This window comes from Marmota monax, unplaced genomic scaffold (genome assembly GCF_021218885.2).
Source record: "Marmota monax isolate L192 unplaced genomic scaffold, Marmota_monax_Labrador192_F-V1.1 WCK01_AAM20220418_F8-fsc00146, whole genome shotgun sequence".
NCBI classification, from domain to species: Eukaryota; Metazoa; Chordata; class Mammalia; order Rodentia; family Sciuridae; genus Marmota; species Marmota monax.
In genome coordinates, this window is record NW_026694096.1 from 3,872,414 (window position 1) to 3,893,814 (window position 21,401).

The following is a 21,401-nucleotide window of genomic DNA, read 5'->3' on the forward strand; positions in this document are numbered from 1 at the left end:
AGGATTCATTTAAAAATACAATGATTATAATAACCATTGCATGCTTTTGCTTTGAAAAAAATTAAAAAGCTAATTATAATTAGTAAAAATTGTTCATTACTATCTGTAGGCTCAAACACCCTAGAATGTCTCCCTAAGTCCTTTATCTCTGGTCATTCCCATCTACATTCCCAGTACACTAGCAGAATCACATTCAATGTTCCTTATGCCAAATTATTTTGAGCCTCTATGCTCCCATTCCCAAACTTCCTTCTGATTCTCCAGGGTATGTGTCACAAATCTTATGTTTTTTTCAAAGGCTCTACTTAAAATATACTGTCTTTTGTAAATGTTTCCTTTTACATTAACTGTTATGAATATATTATAAAATTTCCTAGGGAGTCTCTAACATGCCCATGAGGATTACATTTATTTTATGATCTTTTCTTAGGTTAAAAAGGAAATTAGGTTGGTATTGGATTGACATGGAACATCTTTAAGCAACACAATACTTAGAATATACCATAGCTGGCTACTGCAAACCCTCTTCTTTTGGGGGGGTGGGTGGGCATTTTCAATCTGCTAGTAAGAATTACTCAGCTATTCTTGATTGCCCATCTACATTCTTACCAGAAGTTGATCAGATGGGAACCTACATCCTTCACTATAGCAACACCAACTACTTGAGTCCTTGCTATTCCAGCTAGGTGGTTTTGTGCTATTATCTAAATGCATTTCAGTAATACAGCTTTTAGAGAGAATACCTAACAAATTAAAAAACAAAAACAAAAACACCCTTGAGGAATTTTTTTTTTTTTTTGGCTTTTGAGCTTTCTTATCAGTGAACTGTTGAAAAGCCTTATTTACTAATTTGCTAAGAATCAATTCTCAAATATGCTTCATATTATTTAAAAGAACTTTAACTAAAGTAGTTGGGAAACCACAAGGATGAGAGGTAAGCTATATGAGTCCTTGAGAAAGAAAAAGGCCAAAAGCAAGAGTTGTATGTTTTTAACAATATCCTCAAGAAAAACATCAAACTTTTTATCTAATGATGTGAAATAAGTTTTAATTCTTATAGAATTAGCTTCCCAGTAAATCAGAGGGTATCTGCATTAGAAAAAAAGAAGAATCAGCATTCTTTCAAATATAGAAAGTAAGTCTATGTTTATAATTTTGCTTTTATAGAGATTAGAATTATAAGTCTTCTCATCAGCAACACAATTGTTCACTATAACAAAGTCAAAATGATCTCGCAAACTAAATCACTTTAGTTTTTAAAAAATTCCAAAATGATCATCATGTCAAAATAAAGCCTTCTTTGTATCTATTGTAAAACCCTTGTGACCTTATTTGTGAAACTGCCTCGTACACTCCTCACCATCACATATGCTGACAGATTTACCTGTCTGCATCCACAGTCACATCATGAACACCTCTCTGAATGACATCTCTTGAAGTAGTTGTGTCTGGTATTCGGTTCAGACTCCGAGTGTACAGGTTAAGCCCTCCATCTGTCATGTACCTGAAGAAAAATGTCTAATTAATCAAGAGCAAATTAAAGGAACCCCTCTGTATAATTTTAACTTGATAAACAAATTGTATTCTCAATTTTCAATAATTACTCCAAATAAGTTATTAATATTTTTCTGTATAAACATTTTCCTCATCAGAAAGAAGTAAAACATTTTTTCAGTTTCATTAGAAAATCAGTGTTTCTTACTGCAACAAGTAGCCTAATATAAAACTTGTTTTTCTTTTTTGCTATCTGTATTTTACACAGGCTGTGCATAACCCTCACAAAATAAGAATATGATGATGTAATTTTGTAAATACCATTTTTGAAGAATTGTAGGTCATAGGAATAATGGAACATTACTAAACTTACTTTTTTTGATAAGTAACAATTATGCCACAGTTGGTCACTGTCATAGAATAATTATTTCCAGGACCCATTCTAAATAGCTTACTTTAATAAAGTCACATTATTATCTACATTTCAGAAATGAAGAAAACAAATGCTAAAATGTTAAATACTTGCATATGGTCACTCAACCAGCCATGGCAGAGCTGAGAAATGAGTCTAGAAAAGTTGACTAGAAACTATGATCTTAACTACTATGCAAAGTGATCTGAGATGGAGGATCTACTAACCCCCACTTCCTGTCTTTGAGATCTCCCAATGGGGATGGCAGGTCCAGATAGTCAGCATACTCTTAGATAATGTTGCTTCCTTGGCTACTGAGTTTAAATCATGGTATTTAAACCATATGGATATTCATCTCAAAAACTGTTTTGTTTAGCAAAGCATGGTTGCCAATAATGTGATGTAAATAATGTGATGTTCTTTTGTGACTTCTTTCACTTCAATTATATTTTTGCAATTTGTTCATTTTGATGTGTAACATTTTAGAGCTGTAGAGTGCCATTTTACAACTGCACCATAGTTTTAAAATTTATTTGACTATCAATGTGAGTTGGTTTTCTTTTTGTTGATGGAAACAATGTTGCCATAAATGTTTATGGGCATGTTTCCCTGTGCTTATTGGAGTAGTTTATTTAAGATCTATATTTGGGAGAAGGATTTCTGGGTCATACAGATATACACATATATCCTATTTTACTATCCAATGCCAAATAATGTTTAAAATAATTTAAGAAATTAAACCCCTGTTGGTGGATGGGAAATTTCATTATTTGAGAAATTTGCCAATATTTGGTGTTTTTGTGCAACCTGAGACACATGAAATGATTTCTATTTTCATTTAAATTTACATTACTAGTTAGTAATGTTCCCCATTACTAAGTAGGTTGGTCATACTGTTATTTTGTTATAGGCTATTTATGTTTATATAAAATGTATGTTAATGTGTTTTGCTCATTTTCTTAGATTCTACTTTTTTGTTTTGTCTTCCTCTCTGATACTAGTCCTTGTCTAGTTAAATATACTGCACATATGCATGGCTTATATGAAGTTAATCCTGGTGATTTTGTCTTGATCATTCTTAGTATGTAATATTAACTTTTCTGAATAAAAGGAAGGTTGGCTTAAGTAGCTTTCTAATTTCATATAGCAATAGTCCTTATTATGTCTGTGTAATTAAAAAATTGTGAAGTAGGTTGCTTTTACAGACTTTGGCTCTGTGCCCATCTCCCACTTTTGTTAGGACCTTCTCCGCTTGCACCTTTATTGCCAGCCACTAAGAGAGAGTGTGATTCTACTCTCAACAGTCAGCCTCCTGTAGGCCTTGTCCTGAAAGAGACCCATGGCTGGGCCATTTGAGCATTTTACAGGTTTTAGACTGCTATATTCCTGTCACAAAGTGACCATCAGCCCTCGCACTCTTGACTAGTCAAGTGGCCCAAATCCCTACCAGCGTCAGCCAATTTCTGTGTGCTTTAAGTCAGTTTCTGTTTGCTATTTGAGGCTCTTTTCTCTTAGTATCATTAGATGTCCCTTTGCTATCCTCTGTGTCTTGGGAGTTGAGACAGTACCTTGTCATCATCTTTGTTGTAATTAATTATCTTCTCCTTTTTATTCCCCCCCCTTTGGCTCTCTTCTAGTCTGGTTCCAGTCTGCACTCTTAAACATCATGACATAGTGGCCTAGAGAGATAGTCTGCATGCCCAAGCTTCTCTCTGAGCAACTAGCTTTTTTTTTTTTTTTAATACAGTCATTAAAAAAACATTCATAGCAGTCAGCTCTTACTAGTACAGTTTTCTTAGCTAGCACATTTGCGATAGGGGGCATTTTTTCATGCTATCTGTGCTGATGTATAAATTTTGGCTGATGTATCGATGGACTGATGGATCATAAAACACTGCCCAGAATGCAATAAATAATATGCCATTGTTGACTAGTATTGTCAGCTGTTTTTTACCATTAAAATTTCTGTCTTCACCCAAAATGGCTCACATCTATGAAAACAGGCGGAATTAAGATTAGGAATCAAGGGTTCACCAGAAGTCCTCTTAGTAGCTCAGGCACCCCGATCTTCCCACTGTTATGCATACTGTCGTCATTCAAAGTTTACTAAAGAAGAACTGAGGAGGCAAAAGGAAAGCCTTCTTAAATTCCATGCCTCAGAATTCTTAAATTATTTTGTATTTGAGTCATGTGGTTTGAGGAGAATTTTAATTTATAGTTACATGCATTGCTTATACTATTTAAAACCGGGATGCCTAAAGGTAACTTCAATTTCCACCCAATTAAAGTCTGTAACTTTTCTCCTAATTTTCCAGTGTTCCTTTTTTCTTTATAAATGGAGACTTTTTCACACTTATTATAAATAAGAGGTCTTACTCTGACTAATTCCTAATTACTGAGAGACTCACATCCCCAAGTGTGTAGAGTAATTTCAAAAAGAGAAGAGATAAGTCTTTGCATGCTTCAAGAAATTTTGAATTCTCAGAATACCAATCAAGTAATTTTTTTTTTATTTCTACCTAGAGCATATGGAAAAAAAAAAGAAACTTCATTCCCATTTACACTGACTTCATGCATTCTTATGGTTACATGAGGGGAAAAAATCCTAAATCAAACATCTTCATTTTTTACTGTATCTATTAAGACTTTTGTTCCTTTACACAGTAAAACATACTTTAAAAAACTGTCAAGAGAAAGTGAACTTTTTGATTTAATATTTTTATGAGTTGTTACACAGGTATTTCTGAGCCCCTTTTATGACTTAAAGAAAATATCATAATTTAAACGTTTTCTAGGATAGCTCCATCTCATTCATCTCCTGACATTTAAATTCTAAACTGAGGAACTGGGCTCCCTCCTGCAGGTGCCAAGAACGGCACATTACATACACTGGTGAGCAACGTACCACACCCCTGGCTGTCCTTCAGTCAGTATCTTCCAAACACCCTTGAGCTGAGACCATCCCCATCCCCTGTCAACCATGTCTAGTCTTCCCCAGACAGGAAACAGCACTGACTTGCGCTTTAAATTTCATTCTCCTGCCCTCTCACATGGAAAAGAAAAAAATATATAAGTCCATGCAGGTAAATATCTCCTGAGGAAGCTTTCAAACAGGATTTGGGATATTTGTGACATAGGACATGTGGGCCACCAATGCCCATTTAAAGAGACTCCTTTGTGAGACTGTCCAAGGCATTCTTTGAAAGATTCAAGGAACAAAAATGAAGGCGTATAGAAGTATGAAGCAGATTTCAAAGGAGCCATGAAACAAGTAAGAGAGGACAAAGGATCTAAAACATTTTCTTTTTCTCAATAGCCAATTCAGCAGACTGGCTGTGTCTCATCAAACCAGCTTCCTCCTCCTATGCACACAGCTGAACCATATTTTCTTGCCTCTCTTATAGTTAGATGTGGCCATGTGGTTTTCTGGAGAGAAAATGTGGGTGGAATTCATCTGCAAAATGTCCAGGCCTAGTGCAAACAAAATATTCTTACACCACGGTGCTTCATCTCTTTTGTCTTTTGCCTACTGAATATCAATGTCCAAGATGACTCTGGAAACTTGACTTGATAATAGTAGAACTACCATCTTACTCTCTGAATGACTCTGCCCTAACTGAAGGTCAACAACACCAGGGAGGGTTTTATGTGAAGGAGAATGAGCTTATTTGTGCTATGTTACTGAAATTTTTAGATTGCTGTGTTACCAAAATTAGTATTACCGAATACAGGTAGTATCCTAGAAAAGACCAAATGTTCCTGAGGAAGGTATGCCTGTAATATACATTACTAATGAGAACTCAGTTGTTTAAAATAGTTCCTTAAATCAGAATACTTATGCACTCAAAAACACACATATTTACTTATTAAATAAATAAGCACTTATACAAGTACAAAAAATGTTAATATGTGAACTCTGTGTGGGTAGGTACTGTGTCTCTGTTGTTCACTATTACCCGCTCAGTGCCCAGAATATTGCTTAACACATAGAATGAACTCAACAAATATTTTTGTAATATACATACACACACACATACACACACATATATATGAATATATATAATTATATACATATAAGTATATTCTTCTATAAGAATATATATATAATTGAATTTATATACACAAATATGTCTATGTATATGTGTTATGTATATATATAGAATGTGCATATATGTGTCTGTATGTATATATAAAATATGTATGTATACATGTATGAATATATATAAAAATTGAATATATATATGTATATATATATATACACAAATGTTTGTATATGTTTATTAATTTATTATTTCCGTTTGTACATTCTTTCCCCAGGAGGCCTCATGCCTCCACAATGTCCACTATCTTATACTGAGATGACATAGCTCTCTCTCCTGGACACTACTTTTGCTTTTTTCACAAACTATATCCCACTGTTTCCAACTCATCTACACCCTCAACAAAAAATCAGCTCCCTCTCTCATCCTATTTTCTTTAACCGTATCCTTTACTATCTCCTGTGTTTACAATGTAGGTATCTTGACTGATTTCTTTATCTCCCATATATCCTCATGTGTAGTCCATCATCATCCCTGCAAAATTTTTTCATTCAAGTGCTTCCCTCATCAATTATTTTTCTCCCTTCACCCCCACAAATGCCTTCTAACCTTGAATCTGAACTCTTAACATAGTTCCTGAGTCTAGCTCCAGAGTTTCTCGTTTGTATCCATTTTCTGTGCCTCCACCAAACAGGTCTTTCAAAAACTATCATCTTCTTCATGTCCTGTTCTGTGACTATTTCATAATCTCTATGAAGTTGCAGTTTCCATTGTTGATAGTACACAGTTCAAACTTTCTAGGATGATGGTGTGGAGGCCTGTTTTGACAGTCCCCAGCTCTTAGAATTTGTCCTTAAATATTCATCTTTCATGCATTTCAGTTAGGAGAAAGAAGACTGAATATCATCTGACCCAACTCTCCCACTGGTTCTAAAAATTATCTTTTTGTCAAGTTTACTGAATGGCTTACATCTTCTGTATTTAAGCTTTTCTTACAATTTTTCTCTTTTAGCATATTTTCCTCATCTACAGTTATTTAAATCGGGAAACAGAACCAAACTCCTTTCTATTTCATACCAGAGTTTAGCACTTTCTTTTGATTCTGACTTTTGCTCAGTTTTTATCTATTTGAGTCTCTCAAAATTATCCACATGTTGTATTGTGGATGCTCCTCTGATTTCTGATTTAAGCTGCTCCCACGATATGCTGTGTGCATAAATGCACTCAATCCTCATCATTCACAAACCCTACATTTGTGAATGTGCCTACTTTTCTAAATTTTATTTGTAGACTCAAAATCAATACTTGCTGTACTTTCATAGTCTTTTGTGGACATGTGTAGAAAAGTGAAAAATTCAAGTCTCATGGGTTTTCAGGTGAGGCCAAACAAGGGAACACTCGGTCTACTTGTTTCATTCAGCTCTCATACCACCCAAAATGTCCTATTCATGGTCTAGTGCCACCTTTTCACATTTCGGTCCTATCTCTTTGAAATCTTATGACTTAAAACACCCTGTAGGTGCGGTGCAGAGGTGCCATCTGTGTTCCTAAGTGTGAGAAAGCTGAGAGGTGTCTCACAGAGAAAATGTATTAGACAAGCTTCAATTAGACATGAGGTGTGTCATTGTTGTTTGTGATTTCCATGTTACTGAATCAAAGGTATGTATTTAACAAGGTGTGTTTAAGCAGAAACACTCATAAAACATGGTTATATACTGATTATTTAATGAAAATGTAACCAGAAGTTTGCAGGAACCTAAACCTATTATTCCCCTAGGAGCAATGGTTCAGTGCTCACTAATTCAGTACTTGTGTGTCTCATATAATAAGATAAAACTACCAGGAATAATGAAATTGCTTGCACTTGCATGTATGTAAATATATGTGCATATATAGAATATATATTTGTATATAAAATTAAATATTCATTCAATGGATTTGAAGAGTGAATGTAAAACATGAAGATACATATATGTTCACATTTAAAGAAATAGAAAAAGAAAGGAGAAGGTAGGAGGGAGAACAGAAATAATGGAGAAGTAAAAAGGGAAATATGAGGGAAAGAGTATGTCTCAGATATTTCTATGTTGCCATGATGTTCCCTGGACTGGGTATTCCCTTCTAGGACACATTACATATGAATAAATATGCTAACTAAAAACAAGCACAGTTTCTATTATATTAACTATAAGAAATGTAATGATAAGAAGGAGGATAAATCTATCAAATACTTAACACTGTGCAAACTTTGGGATAAGTGAAATTTTGTTGATGATTTCCTTTATTCTGAAAAACTTCATGAAGGTGCTATAATTTTATCCTTATTCCAGCTAACAAAAATAAGTAAATAAAAGAACTGGAGTAACACAAGTTCCAAGTTCCCAAGGGGTCCAATGATAGAAAGGAATTTGGTTTTCACTCTGATTCCAATGGCAACCAAACTACAATCTACCCTCCTCCTCATTCATCTCCCTTATTTTAAAATTGTTTGAAACTCCAGTAGGGTGGATACCAGAATATCATAGCAGAGCAATACATGTGATCAAAAGCTCTTTTTTCTTTTCTTTTCTTTTTTTTTTAGGTCTTGTCATCATTCAAACATAAGCTTTTAATCAATAAAATTAGGGAGGGTTACCCATATGGAAGAATGATTTCTTACACTGGGCCTCTAAAATGAATAAAGATTAAGAGTAGGTCAAATCCCAGACTCACATAAAAATTACAGGTAAAGTTAATTGGCAGACTTTTCCATAAATTTCAGAGCCTCAGTTTTTAAGTCATACATACCTGGATTCTAAAGCAAGTCTGGCCTTTCCTATGTACACCATTTGGGCCAATTGGGCTCTGTTTCATTATATGCAAAAATGTCTAAAAATGTCCTCCCCAAAAGGGTTGTTGCTGGAGGGGAGATTAAATGAAACAATAAATTTAAGCACTTTAACAAAATATGGTAGATAACAGGAAGTGCTCAAAATGGCAATTATTCATAGAAGACAGTTTAAAAGAATATCCTATGCCTGCATTAGGGCTCATTCTCTGATTACACCAAGGATTCCAAGCTGCCAAAATACAGGGGAGAATATAATAGAAGACAGAAGGAAAACAAAGACTAAGATGTTTTAAAAGTTTAATACCATTGAAGGAGAATACATTGATCAAAACTTTCTACTCTAAAATTATTTTTCCCTCATTTAATTGGAAGCATATAATCAAAGAATGCTAGAAAAAATTTTTTTCTCTTCAAAGCTGTTAGAGGCAACCTGAGCCAAAAAAGAAAGTCAAGCAGTTCAGCAAAGCTCCTCCTGTCTTCTTCCCACGTCCTTCACTACAAAATCTGTTACTGAGAGCATGTGAAAACCACTCTGAAAAATACAGGCCACATGGGTTTCTGAAAACTAACCAAAGGAAAATTTACTGGCTTAAATGAAAAGAATCTACAGAAAACTCAGATATTTTACTTTCCATGTATGGGCAGATGAAAGAACTCGGAAACAGTACTGTATACTTTGGATTGCTTGCCTTTTCTAAGGATCAGGTGAGTGAAATTCCCATGTTTTCACAGGAATGTATCCCAAGAGGCCACCTCCCCCCCTCACATAGTGCTGCTGAGATCAGGACCACTTACCCACTGTTGATGTCATCAGTTCTGAGACTTTTCCCAAGAATATCACCATCGCTCATATATCCACCAACATCCACTTCAGAAGACATGTCCAGATCACTGCTTGCTTTCTCGCTCATGTCAATCTGTGACATGTTTCCCAGCCGTGAGACGGCAGCTCTGCGAAGAGGCGTTGTGTACATGAACCTGGAGGGGTCAGTGTGGATGAACCGACTGGTACCACTACGCGGGTAGCCAGCACCCATGGAGGGAGCATCACCCGCCTGCAGGCGGGGACATGCCTGGCCCAGCCTCCAGGTCATGGGAGTGGGTCGACTTGTCAGGTTGGGTATGGTCCTTCCATTCACTTCTGTTGTCACAGTGCTGTCAAATGTTGTCTCCAGGGTGCTGTTAAATAAAAATGGAGAGATAACCCACCTCTGGTTCACTAGGGCCACAGGCCATAAATGCACAAAGACAAGAGAAAACCAGAGTCTCATTTTTTAGCAGCATAGTACTTTCATGAAAGCTAAATTACTCATTTGTGATTCCAATCACTTTTGCATATGTCAAAATGTGGGAAGGGAAATTCATTTGCAGTTATTTTTTGTTTGTTTGTTTGTTCTTTTAAAGGAAAGGTCATCATTACATTTTGGATAAAAACCAATTTGTTTCACTTTCCCAACAAATTCTAAGCTGAACCCACTGTAACCTATCTTGAAAATTAATTGCAATCATGCTTGAATAATTTCTATCACTCCTCCCTAGGCACATATCCATTGAAGTTTCTGCCACTCTTCTCTGGGACAGGCATGAAAATCTTAGTTGTGATGGGGTAGTTGCAGCTGCTAATTCAGTTTGAACAGCAAATTATACAGAAGAGATGGATAAGGAGAAAAGTCCCTGGGTATATGCTGAGAATTTTCAGTTCAAGGATTATTACTAATTGATTATCATGTAAAATTCAAATGAGAAAATACTAAAAGATAAGTGAAACTTCTTCTATATCATTATTAGAGAAATGAAGTGCTTGACTGTAATTGTTTTTTTCTTTATTGGCCCAAAGATTCACAGAATTGAGAAAAACCTGTGGCTTATCTGGGTCCCACGAAGACTAGACATAGTTTCTTCTAAATTCTGCCTCAAATCTGCAATGTTTTTAACTGTTCTCATTCTTCTTGTTTCAGGGTCTTCACCTGGAAGAGAAGCATGATAATAAATTCATGCAATTTACTGTTCTTAGGATAATTTGTATACATAGCCAGGCAATATAAGCCCTCTTCTTAAAAGTCAAAAGATAGTTAGGAAATTCCAAATCTAATTTTCATCTGAAAATTAGAATTCTTCTTTCTACAAATAAAATGTGAACAGAAACAAATGTAATCTCACATGTAGTAACATTTAAGTGGAAAAAATACATTACAATAACACTTGTAGTTCTATGACCCTAATCATTGCAAAAATAGTCACTCAAAAATACACTGTATGTCCCTGTGGCTCAGGAGATGGAGGCAGGAGGGTTGTGAGTTCAAAGTTAGCCTCAGCAAAAGCAAGGTGCTAAGCAACTCAGTGAGACCATGTCTCTATATAAAATACAAAATAGGGATGGGGATGTGGGGATGTGGCTCAGTGGTAGAGTGCCCCTGAGTTCAATCCTGGGTACCAAAAAAAAAAAAAAGAAAAGAAAGAAATACATTGTATGTGGCTTAATCTAAAATTGAATGATACAAAGGATTATTTGTATATTAATTGTCTCAGTAATGACCTATACTTAGAATGGGATAGGGTAAACTTGCTCATGTAGCAAGTACACATTTAGATTTTAGAATACACAAGAGGCCTTTTCTCATAGAAGCTAAATAGCTTTCGTGAGTTTTTAATTTTATTAGACTCATGGGCCAAGATTCATAACATTGGATGTCATTATTTTTAATTCCTTCTCCACTTTCTATAGTTTACCAAAACATCCACACTGGTGACACTAGAATTCAAGTAAAGTCCTTGAACCCCAAATTATGTCTAATGGGTATGAGACAAATCGCTCTGTGGGTGTGGTCAAGGCTGGCCTGCACACAATTACACATGTCATTTTGCCATTAAGCCATTTTGTTTATGGCTATGAAATACTTTCCAGTAAAGCCTCCATTTGAAGCTGGTGGGCCTAGATAAAAGGAAGAACATGAAAAAAGAGAAAACACAGTGTTTCTTCTGTTTCATTGGGAGGAGAGGGATGGGAACTTCAAAAAAAATAAGCAAGCAAGAAAGAAAGAAGAAATGAAGAGAAGGAGAGAGAAAGGAAAGAAGGAAGGAAGAATTGAAACACATTATTAAGAAGAAGGAAGAGGAGGAAAGTAGAGGAGGACAAGAAAGAGGAAGCCAGGATATGTTAGTCCAGGGATGGAATAGAAATAAGAGAAGAAAAAAAGAAGGAAAAGGGAGAGGGATAGGAAAATAACATGCATTACATTACACTATGAAAACTGTCACAGAGAAGTCACTGTGCTCATCTGTAATGCACCTTCACCACCTAGGCAGCTATTGGATCTGCTAACACACTTTTAAAAACATATAACAAATGTGTCTATTGAACATTCATAATCACAGTTTCAGTGAGGATTTCAGAGATGGTCCCATTTGACCTGTCAGCCACAGAACTTATTCATGTCTCATGGGTAGCTCAGCCACCAGCATCTGTCTAAAAACTTTCATCATCAGAGAGATGTCCACCTCTCCTTCCAGTAGTAGGCCAGTCTCACTGTGAAAACGTTAAAGGAGGACAAGGAATAATTTGTCTTCCTTTAACTTCCATCCAATAGGCCCAGGGGCTTTGACACCAAATAGACAAAATATATTATCTTTACATTGCAGCCACTGAAATCTGGAAAAAAAAAACACTGCTAATTCCTTTATTATCTTTTTCAGCCAAACATCACTACTTTGCTCATTATTCCTCATCCTGGACGTTTGCCAAAAACAGTCACCATTCTGCTGCCAGTCTATCAATCTGTTCCTTTTATTTTACAAATTATTTGAACAATTGAAACATGCTTTATAATAGCATTGTTTCACACTTTGGAAGTACTAAATAACTTCAAGTAAAGATATTTTTCTTTCTTTCTTAATTTAATGAGAATGTGTTTTCTTATTAATTTTTAACAATCTTATAAAGATAAAATACACATACAATTTGCACACTTAAAATATACGATTTGATTGTTTTCATTATATATTTAAATATATAGAGCTATTACTATAATTAATTTTGGGACATTCTCATCATTTCAATAACTAGTCTTTGGTTATCACCCACTCCAAGTCCTGTGAAACCACTAATATCTTTTCTTTTAAAAATCAAGTAAACATATTTTTAAGACATAAAAAAATACATTTCGGGACCTCTCACACATGTCATAAACTTTCCTACATTAACTCAAGTCATGAAGCCTCTAATCCCATAGATTAACATTTATTTTAGAACTGAGAACTGTTGAAAACCCTAGAGATTCTGACTATATCCTCCCTGGAAATTCTTCTGCTTATCTTCTTAACATGATGTATTATATTTGAGAAATAGTTATCAATAGGTCTTTCACTTTCAAATAATCTGGTAGAACTTTGAAGGAAAAAAACAGAGGTTTTATAAGGAAATTTCTAAAAAGTAGGAAAAATATTGTTATAGACAAAGGGAAGGCAGGCGCTACAAAGTGATTTATTCAAACTGGATCAAAAATAGTGAAGAAGCGGGTAAACTGGAGAAGTAAACCCATATAAAATCTTTGATTTTAGGTGACGGCAAGAAATGCAAAGTCATTAAAGTCTAAAAGTACTGAGAGGACTTGTTTTGGAAGGAGGAGAAATATGTCACATGACAAGTGCTAGGTAACACTATCACATGCCACCCATCCCTGGTTCCCTTCCCTCTGGGAGAACATCTAAGAGATAATCAGGCTGCATCTCAAATGCTTGCATAATATTAAAGTTGATATTTGAATTTTTTCATTATCTTTTTAATGTTCATTTTTAGAACATTATAGTTTTTTCACTAAATACATTTTTTTTTTTTACATCTGCTCTATTTCTATTTAAACGTCTTTTTTCTAGTTAGCACCTTGCATATCTCCAGTTGAATTCACTGCTTGGCTATGTGGTGTCCCTTGTGTTCAGTACCAGAGCCTCCCTCTTTCCTTTGATGTTTTCCATCATGACCTCCATTTATGACATTGCACCACTCACGACAATCAGACATGTGGACCTTGTCCTCCCAACAATTACTGAGAGAACCATAATCATTGTCTTATTCATGTCATGGAAGATAATAACCAAAGCAAAATATATTATTGTAAATGTTTTTAGTGACCCACAAAGGCCATATAAAAACTAAGTGCATTTACCAATCCCCTTAGGATTGACTGCATAGTCTGAACTGTCCTATAAATTTGTATTCAAATGATGTATGTCTAGGAGATCTTGGGAGCAGGGAATGGAAAAGGCTGATTATGAAGGCATACATAAAATTAGATTTTTACTAAATACATAAAAGCAAAAACATATGCATGGAAGATTTATTTAGTCACAAAAATGTTGAATCTCTTCCCACTTGCATAATCTCAAAGTCAACTATTATTCCTGAAGGACACCTCTGATGTGTCAGACACCATGGTAGGGATTTCCACCCATCTTCTAGAATGATACTTTCTGAAATCCACTTTTGAGTTTTCTTACATTGGTGCAAAATGCTTTCTCATTGCTTATAAGGGATTTTCCATGAGTGGAGCATAGAATAATAGGCTCAATTTGGTACTTTTGCATTATCAGTTAGTGGCAAACAGATCATTTAATTTGTGTAATTCTGCCCTTTTTAAGCTTTAATTATATACATTATAATTAACATTGCCAGCACTGCCATCTTTTAATAGAAATCAAATTATATAGGAATGAACCTGATTCAGAGAATTACAACCTGTACACTATTATATTACAAATGTTATTATTTAGAGCACAGTTGCCTGACTTAAAAATTTTGAAATATAACCCAAGTTTTATATATGACCCCAACAATGATTTGGATGAAAATTTTAAATTTAGTTGCATTATCCTGATGTTTCTGGGGAAAACAGAAAAATATGGTTATCACTTTAAATATTCTCCTATGTGGTTATAGTATAGATCCTAGTCTGTCTAATTTATCCAAATACCCAAGAGAACAAAGTTGAACTCAAGGAGTCCTGTTAAGTTAGAAGTCCTGTTAAGTTAGAAGAGGCCATTTTGAGTCATAAGCAGAACCTAGTCAAGCAACGTGGTAGAAAATCTGAAATTCCTGTGCTGTGACCTTGGATATATTTACCAAAATAAGGGGGTTTAACTGGAATGCTTAATTATTTGAAAATATGATTATTCATGTCAAAGTTATTTGAATGAACTCTCCCCTGTACTTTGTACTTGAATTTTTGAATATTGGCACCAGTTGGGGAGGGAGGATAAGGAGAATAACCACATAAATACAATAAGCAGATGCTCTGTCAAAAACCATGACATTCAGACTTCTATTGAGAAGTTGCTCTCTGATGGTAATGATCCAAGTTATTTATGCACAAAAAGGCGAGTTTCTTACATACACCCACCCACAGCAGGCTGTAATTTAATGGAGCAACCAACAAATGCTGCCAAGGGGAATTGCACTCTGTTCATATTATTGAAAATACTTACACAAGAGGTACTTAGAACAAGATAAATGCTACTATTTTAAAAGCCGACGATGAATATTACCTTATGAACAGTTCCAGAGGATTTAAAAAAACAAGAAAGAAAGAAAAAAAAAAGATTCCCAAGGTTTAAGATTCCCTCTTGCCTTTGTACTGTACAGAGAGCTCTTTTATAGGAAACAGTTCATCACAGAAATCACACAATAGTGAAGAAGTAAATCTTGGGTGTCTGAGTACCTGGTGCATTCAGATTCGGAAATCACCATTCAGACAACTGTGGAAACATTATTCCTTTAAAGCCAAACTGACATGAAAAATTGAGCTACATTTGCCTGTGCTGTCTCTCTATGCTTTCTTCTTCTAAAGCTGGTTCACTAAAGCAACCCAGACAATCTCATAAAACATCTTGTAACAGGAGGGGCTGCAGGAAGAATCAAAATAAGTCTGTATTTAGCATCAGTTGCATGCATCAGAAACAAAGAGATCACTGGCCAGGTTTAATTCTTTTGCACATAAGGAGTCCTGTGTGAAGTCCTTTGTAAAAATACACATTGACATAAAATGTAGTGTGCTCCATGGTTTATACATAGGTATTTTTGAAGAAAAGACTATAGGATGTAAATATATTTTGGCAGAACACTGAATTTAGAAATAACAAAATGCTCACATTTTAGTTGTTTGGATAAGTGGCAAAGTTGACCCTGAAAGTTTAATCATGAAGCTGAAGAATTACCTGGCATCTTCATAGCTAAAGATCATTCACAAGTTACTACTGAGCCTCATATCATCCAAAAGGCCTAGTTTGTAAAGTATGGAAACAGTTCATAGTTATCTACATAGTTTAAGTAGTTATAATGAACACATGCATAAGCAGCTTTTGACACACACACACACATAAATAAAAGGAAGTAGATATCCATGCATCCCTGCATCTCTGTCATGCTACTAGAATTCAGGGTGCTTGTCACTGAGGTTTAAAAAAGGGTCATCTATTCAGGTAACTTGGAGACAGCAGAAGAAACTTAACTACACAGTAAATATACCCAGGGGGCTGTGCATTCTTCATTCCATATGTGAGGTAAGGTCACCTTGAGGGAAGCTGAACAAATAGACTCCATTAATGACTAAGTAAAAAAACACACCTGGAGTTTTAAAATATTAACATTTATTTATGGATATCTGGAATCTACTGGACACCAGGCCAGTAATGCCCATGGCAGATGGCTGGTATTTACATTCTTCAATTAGACTTCACAATTGGTACTCACAGTTCAGCTTTACAAAAAAAAAAAAAAAATCAAGATATAAGAAATTTAAAAGCTTAGGGAAGTAATCATATTTTTAAAAATCAGTCTGAAAAACTGAAGATCTGACTCATGCAAATAATTTTTTAGGAAAAAATGAAATTTATTAAAATCCCATACACATATTTAGGAGCAAAGGAGACTTACCTAGTAAATCAGTGTAAAGAGCCTGCTCCAGATCACCCAGCATCGTAAGGATCACATCCTCGTCCAGGTGAGCTGTCCCCTCCCGCAGGCAGCTTTCTCCCTCCTCTTCCGCCCAGCTTCTGCTCAGGCTGCTTGGCTTGGAGGACACATTTTCCTCTTCAGACCTACTATCTTCATCACTCTCGCCTTCCAAGCCTCTTCTTGAAGACCAGTCCTCTAAATCCTCGCTGCACGACTGGCTGCCTCCTGTAGGCAGGAGGTTCCAGGCCCCTGAGCTGCTGCTGTGGTACAGGGACTGCACAGAGCGCGAGAGAAACCTGGACAGTGAGCGCCTCTCCACATAGCTGGATTCTCTCTGGCTCGCCTTTGCAGCATTGCCAAACCAGTTGGAAATGCGCACAGTGGGTCTCCTCTCCCCCTCACTGGTGAGGGAGAGATTGGTCAGAGACTTCTGTTTCTGAAGGCAAGCTCCCTTTCTCCTTACTTCTTTGCTCCGAAACACAGAGAGTTCAGCAGGCCGCTGCATGATTCTTCTAGTGCCTTCTTCCTTTCAACTGGACTGCATATTGTCTTTTTACACTAGAATAGCAACTAGCCCTTTTGGTTTTAATTAACATATGCACTTCAATAAAAGCTCAGGCTCAAACATTCACCGAAGATTCTGGCAATATGTAACATATAAATATTTGCCCATAATTGAGCTTGCCACATCATTTCACTGATCAGCAGTACTTACAAACATTTTGCTTAAATATATCTGAAGCAGAAAAGAGTTCATCAAAGACTCTGCTCCAGCTGAAAAGTAGCCCAGGAAGCCAACTACGTTTTCCAGTCTTCATCCAATCACATGTCTCAGCAGGATGCTGGGTCCACATTTCCCTGGATTGCTTCTCTGTTCCGATATGCGAGGTAGTGAAGCACGAATGAAGCCTCTTGCTTTTTCTTTTTTCTTTTTTTTCCCTCCTGCGTCTCACCGGCCCTTAACCCGATCTGGGTCCGCAACCCTTTACTAATGAGCTGACACAGTGCAGCAAGTACAACCTCCGCATCGGAGCCCAGTAAGAGCAGAAATTAAGCACTGAAGCCCAGCCCTGCACGAGCCTCTTGCATTTTAGTATTCCACCTGCATTCTCAGATCTATGGCTCTTCATTGCTGCTGCAGTGGATGCTGCTGGCTGCCATGGCAGCAAACATCCTGCTAAATTAAAACAGAGGCACGGAAGCAGCTGTCCAGCTCAGAATGCCACAGGTTTCAGAGCCAAGCCTGAACGAGATGCTATACTATTAACCCTCTGCACATTTAAATGACTCTCAGCCCCCAGCCTCAGACATGAACACACACGCATTCACACACACTACACACACTCCCCGATGCTGAGAATGACAGACTAATTCTCTATAGCTGCAGGCAGCTGAAGCAGGCAGATCTGCCTTTAAATGTTGGGAGTTGTGCTTTTACAGCACAAATCAAATTCAGGAGTGTAAAGGACCTAAAAAACGGAGCATGCCTCTACCCGCCAGTGCTTTAAAGGGAAAGACTATGCCTCATCTTTTAAATGACAAGTGCAAGGGATTTTTATTCTGAAGCTATTTCGTAAAATCCTGGTGTGACAATAAAAATCAAGATTTCTTCCTTTCTGCAAAGCAAGAGGAAAATGAAACTCAAAAGGGTTTCCTCCAATATTTTCACTCAAAGCATACTATTGGAAGTTTATGATCAAGTATATAGAATATAGTGATATGATAAAAAATACAAAATGCATATTATGTCTTTTGAAATTGAGAATTTTCATGTGTATTATATAAGCCTATCACTTCATAATAAGTGCTTAATTTTTTACATTTTGATAAAACAGAAACCTAGAAGATAAATTCCTTATATTTATTTTGCATTTGACTTGGATGTCACCATGATGAAGTTCTGATTTTAGGAAAACTTTCAAAAACAAATATATGGGGCGGGGAGATTGAAAGGGAAGGAGAGGTACTAGGGTCTGTATTAGAACAAGATATATTCCATGCTTGTATAATATGTCAAAATGGATTCTACTATCATGTATGACTAAAAACAACCAATTAAAATATATATCTATTGGGCTGGGGTTGTAACTCAGTGGCAGAACACTGCCTAACATGTGTGAGGCACTGGGTTCAATCCTTAGCATCACATAAAAATAAAAAATAAAATACAGACATGCTGTCAATCTATAACTACAAAAAATTATTAAAAAACACAAAATATATGGTACAAAAGATATGATGTGTACCGTTAAGAGTATTAAAGAAAAACTTTTGGAAACTCACAAATATCCTTTATGAAAAGGGGAAAGTGGAAAATCCAAAGAAATATAAACTGAATCATTCAAATTGATACATAAATCCTTATATGTTCAAAACTAATATAGGAAAATTGATGTGTGATTTTCCACCTTCTATTTCTAATCACAACTAGGCAAAATGCCTGACCTCCTAACTCTGAATTAGCATTATAATGTGTAATTCCTATACTTTTAAGCATGATGACTGACTTTGCTCCATTTGTCCCTACTCAAGGTAGAGAATACTTAGATCTGTTTTACAGACACATAAAAGGAATCAAATGGAAAAAAACAGCTATTAATTGTAACAAAATCTGGAAAATAAACCTGTGAATTGTGAACGCTGATTCTCAATTTTTCACTATTTTAAAATTATATTTATCTACTATGTGCTCAAATAAAATGAATACAAATGACATATCTTTGAAACTGATGATTGAGGTTTCTAAAAAAAATAATTTTATTGAAACATTACAAGGACTGAATGTCACTGCTCTTGGGTTTCCCAAACAAAATATATTTTTTTCTTCATTGCAAATTATTGTGACCCATTGAATTTTCAAGTTATGACACCATAGTGAAATTTATTGAAGCTATACAACTTCATTTGCTTAACACGTATTATACTGGTCTATGATATTGTGCCCCAAAGCCTTACAGATTCACAAAAAAGGGAGTCTTCATACTTTAGATGTCAAAAGAGTTGCCTAAGAATGAAAAAAAATTATTGCCTATAAATGAAATCAATTTCCCATTCCTTGTGCAATAGTGCTTACCTACCAATCTGCTTACACAAGTTGTCCTCACATTTAAGTGTTCAAAACCACTTTAAGGTGTATTAAAACACAGTTTCCTGGCTCCAGTCTCACAACTGCTCAGTCAGTAGTCTGAGGTCCTGACATTGCATTTCTAACATATCCCCAGGTTCTGCTGGCTCTGGGACCCCAGTTTAAGAACTACTAGATTGGAAATAGTACCTGGGGCAATTCTAATTCTTAAGGGACATTTGATAATATTGGAGACATCTTTGATACCTGGAGAGTGTGGTGGGAGACATCTAAGGGGTACAGGCCAATGACATTGCTAAATATCCTACAATGACAGGTCAGAGCACCACAATAAAAAATTGGGCAGTGTATAATATCAATAGTGTCAAGGTTGAGAAATCCTGGTTTAGACTACCTTTCGAAAACAATGATGTACTTCATCTGAGGCCACTCTTTATTACTTTCAGCTCTTATTCAAGTACTCTTTCTTCTAAGAGCCATGCTAAAAGGGCAACCCCAGTATGGAATGTGTTGATCTCATGACAGAGAAAAGGAGAACTGACAGAGGGAGAGAAAGGATCTTAGAGCTTCTGCTCAGGAATGGCCCACGTCACTTGTCTACACACATTTCATTTATCAAATCAAATCACATGGTCCTTCCTGATTCAATGGGGTGGGAAATATAACCTTCTTGTAGGGGTGAGCCCAGGAATGGGTGGGCTACATTCAACAGAAATATAAGAGGAAGATGGCAAAGAAGAACCTAACAGAGAAAATATCAAAAGGGGATTTGTGTTTCTTTGTTTAAAGATACTATTATTAACTTGTAGCTATAGCAGTTTTGCCTCTGAAACTACATTAGTACATTACCCTGAACCAATAGTAGGAGACCCACTTATTGCTTCCCTAGAGATATCTATCCCTCTTGTCTTAAATGGACATTCATACATGGACATGTTTATATTAATTTGGATTCACACATATAAATACATGTTATACAAGGTAGAGGAGGAAATAAATACACACAATAAAAAAATGTGAATTCATTTGATTTTGCCAAGACCTAAAATAAAAGTACAGCTACTATTATATTCTGAAAAAGAATTATTTTCAGTTCTTTAGTAAATATAATTATAATGTGGCTATTTAAGTAAAAGATATAAACTGACTTGAATTACCCGAGCTTGATCTTCTTGATCTTTATAAACATTCAAGAAAAAAGGCAATTTTAGTTATCATTTACAAAGGTCTTAAATGCCAGATATCCCCCTTTACTTGATACAAAGTCTAGCAACTTAGAAAATATATACAATCCTTACATTATCCTTCAGTTCAACCTAAATGCTTACTTCTAAGACCATTCCCTGAATTTATCCAATAATTTTAATATCATTTAAAAATGACATTCCAGTTTTATTGGCATTAAGTCAATATGACATCTATCAACATTTTTCAGTTGAATATAAATTCCAGATAAAGGTTAAACAGTGGGTTAAATAGGTGTCTTAGCCTTATGCAAAAAAAAAAAAAAAAGAAAAAAGAAAAAAAGGCAAGTGTGAAGCTATGCAGAAAACAAAATTAAAATATTTCTTGAATTGAAATGAAAATTTAGGCTC

The 21,401-nt window shown here is 35.6% G+C and overlaps 1 protein-coding gene across 8 annotated transcripts in view; it reads right to left on the minus strand.

Annotated features, from left to right (window-relative positions):
- Nav3 (neuron navigator 3) overlaps positions 1-21,401 on the minus strand; it is an 802,778-nt gene that overhangs the window by 145,219 nt on the left and 636,158 nt on the right. For all 8 annotated transcript variants that reach the window (XM_046465096.2, XM_058585776.1, XM_046465095.2 and 5 more), the window contains 3 exons: positions 10,635-10,743; positions 9,572-9,955; positions 1,385-1,504 (listed from right to left, as the gene is read on the minus strand). In XM_046465096.2, the coding sequence (XP_046321052.1) occupies positions 1,385-1,504; positions 9,572-9,955; positions 10,635-10,743 (613 nt within the window). The remainder of the gene's footprint in view (positions 1-1,384; positions 1,505-9,571; positions 9,956-10,634; positions 10,744-21,401) is intronic.